This window comes from Lampetra fluviatilis, chromosome 27, assembly GCF_964198595.1.
Source record: "Lampetra fluviatilis chromosome 27, kcLamFluv1.1, whole genome shotgun sequence".
Lineage (NCBI taxonomy): Eukaryota > Metazoa > Chordata > Hyperoartia > Petromyzontiformes > Petromyzontidae > Lampetra > Lampetra fluviatilis.
The window spans coordinates 186626-202357 of NC_136301.1; the positions used below are offsets into that span (position 1 = coordinate 186626).

At 45.3% G+C, this 15732-nt stretch overlaps 1 protein-coding gene across 1 annotated transcript in view; it reads left to right on the forward strand.

Annotated features, from left to right (window-relative positions):
• Nucleotides 1–15732, forward strand: part of LOC144942432 (scavenger receptor cysteine-rich domain-containing protein DMBT1-like) — a gene marked incomplete at its 3' end in the record, with an annotated part of 174666 nt that overhangs the window by 43215 nt on the left and 115719 nt on the right. Inside the window, exon 12 of the mRNA XM_078869304.1 lies at nucleotides 1470–1480. Within this exon, the coding sequence (XP_078725430.1) occupies nucleotides 1470–1480 (11 nt within the window). The remainder of the gene's footprint in view (nucleotides 1–1469; nucleotides 1481–15732) is intronic.

A 15732-nucleotide genomic window follows, 5' to 3' on the forward strand; every position in this document is an offset into this window, starting at 1 on the left:
GTAGAGCTTGGGCAACTATTGGCGCTAGCTCACCGCCTGGCTGTCTTTCAGCTTGTCTATGGTTCAACGATTGTGAGATACAATTTGCATAAACGATGCCGCTATATATGAAAAAACAAACAATATTATTTTCATTATTTGTACTGGAAGCACAGAAAACTGCAAAGTCAATGCAATAAAAGAGCGATATTTGTTTCTAAAAGTGATGGGAAACTGGTATTGCAATGAGAGGTGTAGCGTGAAAATCTTGGAAAATCATATCGCCGCAACTCTAGCTGTAAGTTCCAAATAAAAAATCCTAATCAGAAGGCCGCTGAATAGTCGTCATTGATTACAGAGTACCAATTTGTTGTGTGGGATTGTGAAATGTCCACCACTGCCTCAGGGATGGCGAAGAAGATGAACTGCACCCAAGACTCCTTTGAGCATTGAGTCACCATCTATTTATTGCTCGTTCTGAAAAAAGAAAGCGTTTAACATTTCCTGACATTTAATAAGTTTAAGTTGTCCACTGTTGCTAACGAAATCAATATTTCACAGCACTACGTCCACACATTCTTACAATGTCCCTGTGGGCAATGGTGTTAGCGTAATGGTGATCGGCACTGCACTTTTAATCCAGCAACAAGTTCAATCACCGCCACCAGCTAACATCTGTGGCCAGTGATATCTCAACTGATATCCCTCCACTGACCAGCGTGGTATGTATAGTCAATCAAACCACCATGATTAATACGACCATGGCGGGGCAAGGGGGGGGGGGGGACTTCCTCCAGAAGTGGACTAACACTGGCTGAAAGTTGTCATTCGTAATGCATCATGTCCACACAGGACAACAGCACTATCCGGATGAAAATATTATTTTGCATTGTGCAATAGTTGGGAAGGCTATTAACATGTGAATTGATTTGAAGTTTTCGTGACTGCATGACTCCAATCTCTCCCTTTAACGCAGCTGCTGTGCGTGCGTGCGGTGACGAAACTCCTTTCCATCTCTGACCCTGCCTACTTATCCTTGGGTGACACCCACCTCAAACCTATATATAACCTCGTGTTGCAGCAGCCCTTTCTTGTTCAGCAGTTCTACTGCTGTATCTTTCCACCTGATGACCACCGCTTGTGTTGCGATCGAAACGTCGTGATTTATTATTTATTTTTATACCTACGTGACTTTACCGAAAGAACCAAAGAGTATGTGAATTGAGTCTGTCCTGTTTCTCTCTTTTGCAAATGTCACCGTCATCATATGGAGCAGCTCCAACCACCATTGGCACCACCACCACCACCACCAGATCCACACCCACCATTACCACCACCCCCACCAGTACCACCACCACCACCACCCCCACCAGCACCACCCCCACCAGTACTACCACCAGTACCACCCCCACCAGTACCACCAGCACCACCCCCACCAGTACCACCACCAGCACCACCCCCACCAGTACCACCACCTCCACCCCCACCAGTACCACCACCAGTACCACCCCCACCAGTACCACCACCTCCACCCCCACCAGTACCACCACCAGTACCACCCCCACCAGTACCACCACCAGCACCACCCCCACCAGTACCACCACCAGCACCACCTCCACCAGTACCACCACCTCCACCCCCACCAGTACCACCACCAGTACCACCCCCACCAGTACCACCACCAGCACCACCCCCACCAGTACCACCACCAGCACCACCTCCACCAGTACCACCACCTCCACCCCCACCAGTACCACCACCAGCACCACCCCCATCAGTAGCACCACCACCAGCACCACTGGCAGTACCTCCACCGTCGCCACCAGCAGCAGCAGCACTGTCACCACTGCCGGTAAGACCTCTTAACATTAAGTGACGTTGACATGAGGGTTGTAATGATAGCTGCATGAACTGGGCAACACCGTTTTGTGATTGTGAAATGTAACCAATTATATCATACACTTGGAATCTAAATATGCGATTCGCTCGTTCCAAACACAGAGAGGATGCCAGAAAGGATGCCACTTAAAAGTTTAATACAATGCCGTATACATTACACAGATTCTTTGGAGCACAATGGGGTATAGGTTACACCTAACGTGGTCTGCATTCACGTAAATATATTTAAATAATAATGAAGTAAACAATACTGCACTGTCTGGTTGCACACCATCATTCCGGTTAAGGATCACGGCCTCCTCATAACCTGTTGGTCATGAGGTTTGTTTGACCATACTCAAGCGCCGTGGTGACGTCATCGCCACTTTATGACGAACGGCGGTTGTTGTTGTTGACAATACTTTGACCATGCTGGTGAGTGAGGGTTGTTGATAAGTTGGGTGGTGATGGGGGTCGTCGTGGTGGCAGAGTCGGGGGAGTTCAGATATACTTCGCCACTTGTGTTAGCCTTGGCTGGGGAATGGAATTGAGGTCGCATTCAGAGAGCAGTTTGCTGTTGTGCCACCACTACACACAGTTAAAATAGCCCGTGCAGTAGATGAATACCTCACTCTTTGTCCAACCGTCCAATAATTCAGCGTACCTTCGTGTTCGAACGAGCACAGGCCATCACTTATTAAATAGTCCTCATGAGCCAGTCGAGTAGATTCCACGTTATTGCTATCCTATAGCCAGGACCGTCTAAATAAATAGGACAAGTATTTATTTTTACATAGTGGTAATCGTCAATGAAGGAGTCCAGCAGAAGATTGATAAAGTGTTGAGAATGATTATTATTGTTGTGGTATTTTCCACACACGCAAACATAACTGCCTGGATGACAATGCTGCCCTGCCTGTTGGTGATTGGTTGGAAGGCCATTGTCACTGGAATTGAGTTTATCGCGTGTTTTTTTCTACTGAAAATGTAAATCATCATTGTATGGAGCAGATCTCACCTACCGACGGCACGACCACGACTGGCACCACCATCGCCATCACCAGAGCCACTATCACCCTTGGTTAAAAAAAAAACTTACATCACGAAATAATGTGAACAATTATCGGACACTCTTCTGTCACTGCAAGATGAACGTAATTGCACTACATTATCATTATTAAAAGTAATTGTCCTCATGCTCTGAATCAATTAAGTCGACTTGTTTGTACCCACTAAAGCGGACAGAATGTTTATAATCTCGCATGGCTAGCGGCAGTTCGTAGAATGCATGGGTAGAAGATTTGTCACCGGCCCTCTCATTGTTTACACAGCAGGGCAGGTATCGCAACTTGCCCCTCCACTCGACTGAGAGATTGACACATGACAATCCCATCGATATATATTAATTCTCAGAACTAAAATTTATTCAAATAAGGGTGAAAATACAAATGTAAACATCTCGTTCGAGAGACAAACATCGCACCTCCTGGCTTTTTTTTCTCCTGGAAGACACTGGTGGAACGGTAAATAATAATGATAATAACATTTTAAATAGCGTCGTTCATGAAAAACTGCATCTCACAACGCAGGCCGATACGCACATCTCCTTCTTGGGTGGAAAATTAAAGACACAAGCCAGAGTAGTGTGGTTGTGGCCATGCAACACAAACAATAGATCATACAATAAACCCACTGCAGTCTGCGCTCCTTCAATGGAGAAGGAACAGTGAAGCTACAGGAACTCTCTCTCTCCTGAAGCCCTCTCATTGTGGCGAGCAGCAGACCTCGACTTTGGCATTTAGCTGCTGTGCGTATTGCCTGCATCATATGCAAGGCCAGAATTGAACCCACAGTTTAAGGTTTTATATACTGTATGTTTTTGTAAAGTTAAATTAGTATTGATGTAAATGTCGTGAAGACTTCTTTTTGAATGAACTCGCACAGCGGCTTGTGGAAATGGATCCATGCGGTGGACTAAGCGTGCGTGAAATATTTTTAGGGCTTGCAAAAAGGGGCCGCAATTTTGTCGCCGCAATGCGCACTGTGACTTTATTTATTTTTTTCAACTTCCCCGCCGAAGGCGGAGGAGGCAGTTTAAATGACGGCAATTGATTAATCACGCCGAACACCCACGGCACATTAGGAGTAGTTACACGGATTTCGAAATATCGTGTTTACCCGCGTGGTTACCATTTTTTTACTTCACGCAAATCTTCCAAGACCTTTAAACGTGGCCCACACCACGCGCACCCACACCGATGTTGTAATTTGAAGTCTTTCGGGGTGGGACGGGGTGCAGGGGTGAGGTATTATAAAAAAAAAGCCGCGCTCAGTTTCAACCCAGTTCCATATTTTACCTCCAACAAACACTGACTGGTGCAACGCAGCTACTCGACTAATTATCAACGATGTGGTTCGTCCAGTGCCTTCTCACCTGTGTCCTGGTGGTTCGTGCTGTGCCAGGTAAAGGCGCACACACGCGCATACAACTCGTTGGCTTTTATATGCAACCAACAACAGCGCACTTTCTGCCAGCTTCAATACAACGTATATATTTGTGTGTATATGTGTGTGTGTGCATATATATGTGTGTGGATATGTATATGTGTGCAGTGGTTGCGCGCTGTATTCGATTCCGGCCGACCGAGTTTGATTCCCGCTCACGGTCAACACCAGTGATGATTATCTGAACCCGTCCTGGGATTCCCCTTTGTCGACTCACCCTCAAAGGAGTACCTGGTGTGGTGTGTAAACATTGACATTTGGGAGACAAAGGCGGCCGGGCGTGGTGATGGCGACCCACCCCCTCGTGTGCCGTTCCGGCCTTCATATGTGCTCGCTTAACAGCACTTGCCCCAAAAATATAAGGCTGTAACAGGGTATTTTGTCTTTGTATGTATACATGTGTAACGTAGGTAATTTAAATGAAAGATTACAACGCTCGTGTTTGTGAATCACTTCTAATCAATCGCATGGGTGCAGTATCCACGAGACATTAGCGAGAGGTGCATTTATTGTTCTCTGTTCGTAGATATTATGTTATTAGTTACACGTTATTAGTTACATGTGTGAATGAAAATGATGCGCTTTACGATTCGTATAATGTCCTTTGTAAAACAAAACCCCGAAGTGAATCGAGATTACTTGAAAGCGTAGCATTATGCCGGGACAGTGTTCTGCCATAATGACACCCTTATGGGGTGGCTTTCCTGTACACAGAGTGGCCCATTGAGCCATCTTGTCTCTTTTCGATTAAAACATCCAAGAATGGTAGCTTGCCATTCTTTTCCACCTCCATGGTGAATTTGATGGCTGGGTGTATGGAATTGATGTGGATGAGGAAATATTTGATCGTTTCTGCGTGGATTACTTACACAGGTGGTGGGGGGGGGGGTCGAAAAGTACGCATTTATACAGGGAAGGGGAGGGGTCAAGTTTTGACAGATTTTTGCGTACATACTAAATGGATGACCCCTAAGGAGAAATAGGTGGGCGGGGCCATTAGGTAGTGGTGGGCGGGGCCATCAGGTAGTGGTGGGCGGGGCCAAGCAGGTGGTGGTGGGCGGGGTCAGGGGTAGTGGTGGGCGGGGTCAGGCGTAGTGGTGGGCGGGGTCGGTAGGGGTGTAGAGCGGCTTAACGACGACCAACATCCCTATTCGGGCAGCGATATAACAATAGATGTCTTGTTGAAAGTGTAATAATGCTCGTTGAAACGACTTCTGGAATCCGTCTTTTATTCAACTTATGTTACAGTTACTTCACGCTGCTGATAGGCAGCGTGAGAGGGACAGATAGAGAGAGAGACGCACTGCCACGTGGCAACTCGGAGCCCCGCTCCCGCGTGGCCCCCTTCCTCCGTTCGTTCCCGTTCTGACCACGTGTCGTTCGTCTCCACCCCTATTTAATACCCGGGTCACGTGGTACGTTTCCGCCAATCCTCGTTAGCCTGCATGGAATCTTCCAGGTTCCCTCGTCAGCTCCCGGGACCACGCCCCTGACTCATCTCCCCATTGGCTGTGGCCAAAGCCAGCAGAACCAATCCTTATAGCTGTCACCTTTCCATCACGTCAGGACCATGCCCCCAGGCTTCCCCCCATTGGCTGTATACCAGGACCGGCAGAGCCAATCACCATGACGAGTTGTGATACGTCAGTGAGCCGGATATATCCTCATATTACAAAAGCATTCATGCAGATGCATGTCGACATCTGTTGAGATACGAGGTGCCTGTGTAGCTCAGAGCGTTTAGTTAGGGCGCTTAATCAGCAACCACCACTGAGTTACCTGGGTTAAATGCGAGTTTCAGTCAACTCTGATTGAACCGCTTCTTAAGTGGAGCGAGTTGATGGTTAACCAGGTTACCAATGACTATAGCACACATTTCTATTATTGTAAAAAAAAACTTTAATGGGTTACATTACAGCTGTGAAATTCACACCACCTGTTCGGATCGCAAATGAGAATGTATCCGAGTCGAGTCGAGTACTCAAGCAGCAGGCCGGTTGTAGGAAAGTGCGCTCTGCCTTGTGTGGGAGGAATAACAAAACGGTCTCATGTTGTCATAATAACACGACTGTAATGATGAGGGTCATATGCACGACATCTCGAGCATAGGGCACCAGCGCCGTGCAATGGCCCACTGCCCATTCTCTCATCGTCTCATAGACAAGTGTGCCCTCCTGCGCAGCTACGAGAGTTCCCAATGGATTGCTCGTCTCGTCACATAGCCCATCGCACTGTTTTAATACAACTGAGCAGACGAACACAACTATTAAATAACTTATTTCTTCCGTCAACAAGAATTCGACATTGTGTGATCATTTTCACGTTTTTTGCGCGCGACTAAAGTGGTGTAATTCAGCAGTAAAGTATTATCATTAATTTAAAGTATCCCACGAAATACATGTTGGCACATACAATGGCGGAGCCAGGATTTTTAGGGAGGGGGGCAACCCCTCCAGCAATGAAAAATGATAGAGGAGTTGTTAGTGAGTAAGGAGTTGTTAGTAAGTAAGGAGTTGTTAGTAAGGAGTTGTTAGTGAGTAAGGAGTTGTTAGTAAGTAAGGAGTTGTTAGTAAGGAGTTGTTAGTGAGTAAGGAGTTGTAAGTAAGGAGTTGTTAGTGAGTAAGGAGTTGTTAGTAAGGAGTTGTTAGTGAGTAAGGAGTTGTTAGTAAGTAAGGAGTTGTTAGTAAGGAGTTGTTAGTGAGTAAGGAGTTGTAAGTAAGGAGTTGTTAGTGAGTAAGGAGTTGTTAGTAAGTAAGGTGTTGTTAGTAAGTAAGGAGCCCCTTGCTTTGTATTCGCCGCGTGTGCGGCGATGGCGCAGCCATCGATCGAGGGTCGAATTCTACCCGTGTTGTGTGATCGGCATCGCGCTCGCTGAAGGTGTTTGATGCCTTCAGGGAAGTCGTGCACTCTGTATACGCAACTGCGCACAATTATGAGTCACTTACAACTGCTTTTCCATTACTTATTGCCAATTATAGACTCAGACTATTGTCCGATTATCTCATAGAGTCCCTGGCACATAATAATATGCTACAAAGTGGCAGTGGGGGTCGTAAAATTCTGATTTATTACTAATAAACCCATTGATCCGATCGTAATGAGGGATTTCGATCGGATCATTGGGGGGGGGGGGGCACATACCTTCCATTACGCATACCCTCTTGCATAAGCTCAGTAGCTACTCATTTGGATAGAGCACAGTTAACAAGATCGTAAAGGGCGTGAAATCGAATTCCCTGCCAAGGTCGAGTCGAGAATCCCTCCCCAATGACTGAAACCAGTTGCACAATGGGGCAGGGCTTGTGTGTAGTGGGCGGGGCTTCCGTGTGTAGTGGGCGGGGCTTCCGTGTGTAGTGGGCGGGGCTTCTGTGTGCAGTGGGCGGGGCTTCTGTGTGCAGTGGGCGGGGCTTCTATGTGTAGTAGGCGGGGCTTCTGTGTGTAGTGGGCGGGGCGTCTGTGCGTAGTTGGCGGGGCTTCTGTGTGTAGTGGGCGGGGCTTCTGTGCGTAGTGGGCGGGGCTTCTGTGCGTAGTGGGCGGGGTTTCTGTGCGTGTTGGAGGGGCTTCTGTGCGTGGTGGGCGGGGCTTCTGTGCGTAGTGGGCGGGGCCTCTGTGTGTAGTGGGCGGGGCTTCTGTGCGTAGTGGGCGGAGCTTCCGTGTGCAGTAGGCGGGGCTTCTGTGTGTAGTGGACGGGGCTTCTGTGTGTAGTGGGCGGGGCTTCTGTGTGTAGTGGGCGGGGCTTCTGTGTGTGTAGTGGGGCTTCTGCGTGTAGTGGGTGGGGCTTCTGTGTGCAGTGGGCGGGACTTCTGTGTGTAGTGGGCGGGGCTTCTGTGTGTAGTGGGCGGGGCTTTTGTGTGTAGTGGGCGGGGCTTCCGTGTGTAGTGGGCGGGGCTTCTGTGTGTAGTGGGTGGGACTTTCACGTCATTAAATCACAAACGGAAACTACTGCACACACAATGAGCCTGAAGGATAAGTCCATCAATCCGTAGTGACATCACACGTGATACATAACCATTATGTAATTTAACATGGGATGGACCCCTCTTCGACGAATGGTGGAAATTTTGGCGGTAATTCCCATCCTCGTGTAGTTTAATTCGCTCAACATTAAAGTGACATTGGCATCATCATTATCCATGCTCAATCCATTGCTGGATGAAGGCCTCCTTTACGTAAACCTTGACATTTTTAAGGACCGTTTCACCATACTATAACTGACAACAAGGCCGTAGCCATAGAGTCAACATTGTGGGGGACCAAACTTTCCAGGGTGTCTGGGGGTCCCAACCCAGAAAAATATCTACATTTGAAAACTCATTTCCTGCCTAAAATATTTTAAACTTCACGAACACATGGGATGGACTTTTTTTTTAACAATAATGTCTAACAGTGTATTGTATTACATTGCTCTGTTTTTACTTTTTTACCATTTCTTGTTTCATTGTATGTAATGGCAGAGATTAGGGATTCATAAAGTACAACCATAACCACAATCATATAAACAGAAATCTACGCATTGATTTATATGAAGACAAGTCCAGATATTGTGGCCAAGGTTAACCAAATTGTTGTCTTTATTTAAATAGCAAAGCACATTTTTTTATAGCAATATATTGGGGGGGACATTTTGAGCATATTTGAATATTGGGGGGGGGGGGGTGTGCCCCCCCCCCAATATATATTATAATTACGGCCTTTACTGACAAATGTGCAAAGACCCAAGCACGTAGTTAACAACGAAAATGGAGTACAGTCCCGAGTGAGCCCAGATATGCTGTATTCAAACCCTTACATACCCGTCTCCAGCGTTGCTGAACCTTATCAATAGATTTCACCATTAGCCAATCAAAGGACCCTTCACTTTCTGATTACATTTCCCGTGCTTTGAGCCTTTTTAAACCGTTCCACCAATCAGCGTCGTCTCCCACCCACGCGCCCACCAATCCAAAGTGCCCCTAGCAGGCAGACGATGACCAGTGGAGCACAAGTGGTACCCACTTGAACAGCGGGGCTTAGTGCTATACACGACTTTGGATACTGTATAATTAATAAGGCACTATAAGAAGGGCCTGGGTTGAATTTCTGACTTGGACGCCTTCTTTGTAGAGGGCTGTAAGCCCCCCCCCCCCGCCGCTGTTCTGAATGGGTTTTCTATGGATTCTCCATTTTCCTCCCATATATATGAACAAAAACTATACAAGGTAACTGGTATTGGTCAAACATCGTAATGCTCAAAAATTACCGTACTCATTTAGGATGACAAATAGCAACATCGCCACCTACTGTGAATACTTGGCAGGACCCTCCTGAAGCAGATTATTGAGAGGCAGGCGTTCACGGTATATACAGAATATAAAAGCCTCCCTTCGTGGCCCTTTCAAATGTATAAATGTATCGCGTTGATCACTGTATGCGTGTTTGTGTTTTTCATATGCATCCACCTTCATTTGGAGAAGCTCAAACTACCGGTAAGAGTTTTCATGCAGTTTTAAGGATGTATATCAAACTGGGCATTTTGTAAAGACAATACAGTACCATACTTATTAATATACAAGTAGTGTCTAAATGTAGCTGTATCTCAAAACACTGAAAAAGTAGGACATGCTTATCACGAGAAACTAAAAATCATGGGGGATATGCATACACACAACGCGTTTCCACTTCACGCGACGCAGAACGCACCCCCCTATAACGCGGTTTATGAGCTATCGACGACGACTCCTTTCTTGAGCTGCGTGGCTGAGCCTTGATACATTGCAGTAATACTCCGATTTATGTCTCTCCTTTTTACGTCGTTTCGCAAATACTTTGTCACTTTATTAACATCACTACCTGATGTGCATTGCCTCAACCCACACTTACGTCGCTGACAGCTTCATCCGTCCTTTCTCGTATCAGTCTACTCCCCTTAAATTTCATTGACTTTTACGTCATTTCAATATTCGTTGTCGCGTAGGATTGACAACAACTGTATCATCTACATACAAATAATTCACTCCCTGTCAGAAAGAACCTTCGTAAGTATCATACATTTTTTAGCGATTCCTGATAGTTATAATAAAACTGTACTAACTTCATAACCATGTGTTTGTGTACTTGTCTATTTGAAACGTTTTCACTGCATTCTCTGAAGCAGCGTCTTCAACTCTCACCCCCAGCGGTGAGTGCTATCACTCACCAAAATGTGCACCATGGTTATGTCACGAATGTACCGAAATATATTCTTGAGTTGGAAATTGCAGTTGTTATGTGTGAAGTTTGGTAAGGATTGTGAGATTTTTGATGTATTCAAAAGTACAATAAATGTGTAATGTATCCAAGACGCCAGGTGGAATGGAGCTTAGATAAAGGAGATAGGGTAAAGGATGTGGTTACAAGGAAAGCTCAAGTGGGAGTCATTCTAAGCAAGTAACTTAAATAGGATATGATAGATGTAGAGGGTGGATCAAAGCTTGATTTTGGTGACATGAAATACTGAAGATGGAATGCTCAAAATGGTATAAGGCTACGCACCATGCAGGCAGGTTGTAGTGAACAGAAAATATGAAATTATGGAGGCGTTTCGAAAATTAGTGCATGGATGTACCTGAACAAAGACTGATAGTTTGTGCAGACCGAAATGGCCGTGGGAGTAGAATGGGAAGGATTACAGGGAGTCCATGAAGACAAAAGTACATTGTAAAATAAATGAAGGGAAAAAAATAATACTGGAGATCACTGAGAGTTTGTAGATATTTATTACTAACACATGATTTGAAGAGAAAGAATAACCCACACTTGAATACTAGAGTAGGGTACATTGGAGATTTGCTTGTCTATCATGGTGAGTTCCGTTGCCAGCAAATAATGTTTGTCAGCCCGCTCTGACCAGCATGGTGAAGTATGGTAATTAAAAGCCGCCTTCATCGCACGTAAACTATGGCCTCTGATTTCCCAGTATCTCTGGTTCTGCCATTCATGGAATCAGCAGGATCGGTAAAATAGCAGAGGGTGCTCAGGGGATATTGCAGGGTAAGAATGTTTAACAATTGAATACTGCATTGCAGTGTTGACATTTACACTTTCACACAAGCGTGCTCACACGTGCACACACACAAACTCTCCTCGGTGATTGCTTTGTCTCCGGTCCCTCTTGTCCTCCATGCTGCCATCCACGCAACGCTTGTCCTCACCCCCCTCTGCGCCCACTTTTCTTACTCGACCCCACGCTCCCTCTATTGATTTATATTGTTGAGTGCAGACGTGGAATTGAGTTAACCGATTTCTGTTTTATACGTTGGTGTCCCGAGTGGTAAAACAATATTTTGCTTCACCAATGTCAGTCCAGAAGAGGCTGATTTTAGCTTTCTGTACTCATTATAATAGTAAATGCACTGCACTGTGAATATCCGGCGACATGAGTTAAATTCCCAGGCCACGTTTAACATCAGTGACCCAGTGACCAGTGATATCTGAACTAAGCTACACTGACCAGCCGATGGGAACGGGTCAGTTCTTATGACTGTAATTACCTTCATTAAGCGGCTGACCTTGTTATGATTCCCGTTTCTAGCCGTGGGGTGCCAATCAAGCCCGTGCCTCAATGGAGCAACCTGCCAAGATTTAGACTGGATTTTCGCAGGATACTACTGGTGCAATTGTCCCTCAGATTGGTATGGACAATATTGCGAAAATCCCGGTAAGTGCACTTGCACTTCTAGATTTGAAGCTTTCGTGACTGCAAGGATTCATACTCTTAGTTTTTTGACTTTACCGAAAAAACTAAGAGTATGCACTTATAATGTATATTATAGTGCATTTCCTTTTTTTTTGTACGTCTTAAATTAACTATACATAATGTTTTACTGTCACTGCAGTTATTTTGGATGATAAATAAATTGGAAGGAAGTTAAACGTTAGGCTATATTATATCTTTCTTGTATCCATCCAATTGTACAATCATCATATCTGTAAGCGAGGAGTAAAACCCATCAATAGAAAAATTGTGCAGGCCAAAAAAACATATTTCAATAACACAAACGTGAAAAAAGTGCTCGGCCTCTGCACAACATGCAAAAAACATAATCAGTTCCTGAAGAAGTGCATTCTGGTTGGCTTGTAATAGGTCACAATCACAATACATTTGAGTTTACGTTGCTGTATCACTGCTGTCTGTCATTCGGGTCACATTTGCTCAAATTTATTTTGCTGGTGACCTCAGATAAGAGGGAACCACAATGGAACTGCTCATGGTTTTTTCATGATGCACAATTTGTAGACGTTTGTGTGTTCTTTGAAACTAACCGTTGTACAATGCAAAACCCTAGACACTGAAAGAGGAAGTCAACCAGATGTGAGGAATATTTGAAATAGCCATACTGAGACCGATAACAGGATTAACGAGTAGCGATAGGAGATAAAATATTGATCTAAAAAAATAAACGTTTCAAAGGGACATCATGAACATCATCCAAACAGATGATTGCCTTAAATCACAGGATGGATAACGTTTCTCAAACAAGTTAATGGGTCGCATAGTGTAAACGTAGGGACTCTACATATATTGTTTCCACACTTGGCAGCAGTGAATAATGGTGAAAATACACGCAACCACGGGGAGAACATGCAATCTCCCAATATACAGGCATTAGTCGCGATCGAACCCACGACCTCCTGTATACCACGCGAGGTAGTTAACATCTCGACAAGAGAATCACAATGCAGTTCTCCAGGAATTTCTGATATAGTTCTTACATAGTGCATAAAGGCTCAGTGCTTATTGTACATATTTCTGAGTGTTTTTTAACTTATGGTATTCTGGCCTACACTATGTTTCTATGATAGGTTTTCTCGTTAGTTACAGATTTGTCTGAAAGCAACCTGTGTACAAACAGCAAATTGAAAGTGATGCTGGATCAGATCTGGAGCCATGTAGGACAGGACGAGCTTCTATACGAAACTAGCATTGGAAGCCAGCTAAATGGGCATGTAATGGCATCCATGTCATTCCATGAGACTTCAATCACATCTTCACGATGAGAACTACAAACTCGTGTTATTCTTTTGTTATTTTTACGTATCTTAATTGGCTGCAATGGCCAGTGAGCATATTTGCACACATCATGAAACAGAGATTTGTAAAACTCAATTCCAGTGGGCGTGGAGGAGCCATACCCGAGCTCGCCAGGAGAAGGCAGTATAGCAACTAGGACTAATCACCATCTGTTTCCATCTGTACAGAGATACAACATTGTCACTTTGCGCAAGGCATGGGTTTTCTCCGGGTTCTCCGGTTTACTCCCCACTTGTATAATAAACACAACTCATCATTAATTGGATGAAAACATCTGAAAATGAAAACCCAATACAGCAGCAGGACCCTCCTGAAAAAGAGTCCTACAACTCAGTGTGGCTTTCCTGGATTTGGAAAGTCATGCTTTTTCAGCTGATAGTTTGTATGAAGACAGGAGCTTGATCAATAACACGAGAATACTTGCACATATCTAATAAAGTGTAATATTCTAGAACAAATATGATGCATAAATAATGAGGAGCAGTAGAGGTCAGAATGTAATAATCACACCATATAAATGTGTTTGTCTCTCTTTACATGCACTCGCCGTCATATGGATCAGTTCCCACGATATCTCCCGGTGAGTTCATGCAATGCAACTGATGTAAACGCAGATAATGTAAAGTGATTGCGGATCAGCTGAGGAGTTGTATCAGACCGAATTAGCTTCTGCTCCAATAACAGATAGCACCTGGTTAGAGGCAGGAACTTGCTGGTTGTTTTTCATACATAGCTCTTCATTGCATCTTCAAATTTGCATGTATAACTGGAGGCAACTATCTAAAACCAAAACTTTTTAAAATGTAAATGTGCTAAAATGAATGTAGCTTACTATAGTTTTAATTTACAAAAATTATAAAACAAATATGAGTGTAATGGAAGGGGCGGGGTGGCAGGCAGAGCCGTCCCTCGGGTACGGTGAATCGGGGCGACCGCCCCAGGCGCTGCGCTTTGGGGGGTCCCGCATTTCGAAGTCATGGTGTGAGATGTAATCATTGCAATTTAGTTGGAAGGCGTCGGGGGACCCAGACAGTGACATTTTCCCCGGGTCCCACACCCCCCCCACCTAGGGACAGCCCTGGCGGCAGTGGTGGACTGGTTCACAGGACGGTGCGATGAAGCCAGCCAACTAAGTTATATCCCTGACCATAGCTAAAATCCGTGATGAGTGATGTCTGCATTGGTCACTAACCATGACTGATCAGCACGGTGAAGTATGGTCAGACAACCCCGAGGCTTTCATCAAGCAGTGGAGTGACAAACTCTGACATTTATTCCTACTTTTAAGAGGCTGACACTGTCAGATTAAATCACGCTGCTACAAACAGCATACTGCGTGAACTGATGATGAGATGAAAAAAACTACCAGATCCAAAGCATAATAGTGGTACCGGTATGTGTAGGATCTGCATGCGCATCGAGCCCGTGCCAAAACGGCGGGACCTGCATTTCGGAGTGGACGTTCGGGTGGGACCCTCCACGGCCCTACTGGTGCTACTGCAGCATGTTCTGGTCTGGCCCGGATTGTGAATATTGGTGTGAGTATGGTTCCAGTTGTACTTCGTTGTGCACGAGTGTTTGTCTTTTTGTAAATCTATATATAAAAAAGGGAAATTTGTGATTATGTGTGTCTGTTCAAAATGTTTAGCGGACTTCCCGACATGCAACAAACTTTAAATTTGCCCTGTGGGTACTTTCCAGACTGTACACCATACAAATATTATAAAAATACACTTTTGTATATATTTATTTTGGGGGGGTGGGGGGGGCGCAATATATTTTGCACGCCAAGTGAGCTGTGACGTCTCATCTCTGTCATTTGACCCGTATGCGGAAGAGTAACGGAGTGTGCCTGCTCATGTCACCCCCCCCAACCCTCCGCGTGTTGCAGGTCTAATGCGTTCTTCGCGCAGCATTGCTTTATTATTTCAGTCGTTTACTGCCGTACGCACCCTGAAAGTTGTGTGTCTGTAGCAAGCGCGTGTATGTGTACCTATGGACGCGCGTGTATGTGTACCTATGGACGCGCGTGTGTGTGTGGGGGGAGCAGTAGTGTAGTAGTTAGCGCGCTGCCCTACGAACCCGGCGAGCCGAGTTCGATTCCCGCTCACGGCCACCACCGTTGACGATTATTTTAACCGGTCCTGGGCTTCCCCTATGTCGACTCAACCTCAATCGAGTAACTAGTGTGGTGTTCGAACATCACCACTGGGGAGACAAATACGGCCGGGCGTGGTGACTCCAAGTCCTGGGCGAAGCCGGCTAGTACAGTATATATGAACCAGAGTTAATAATTGGGATATTTTGTAAAAACGTAAAAA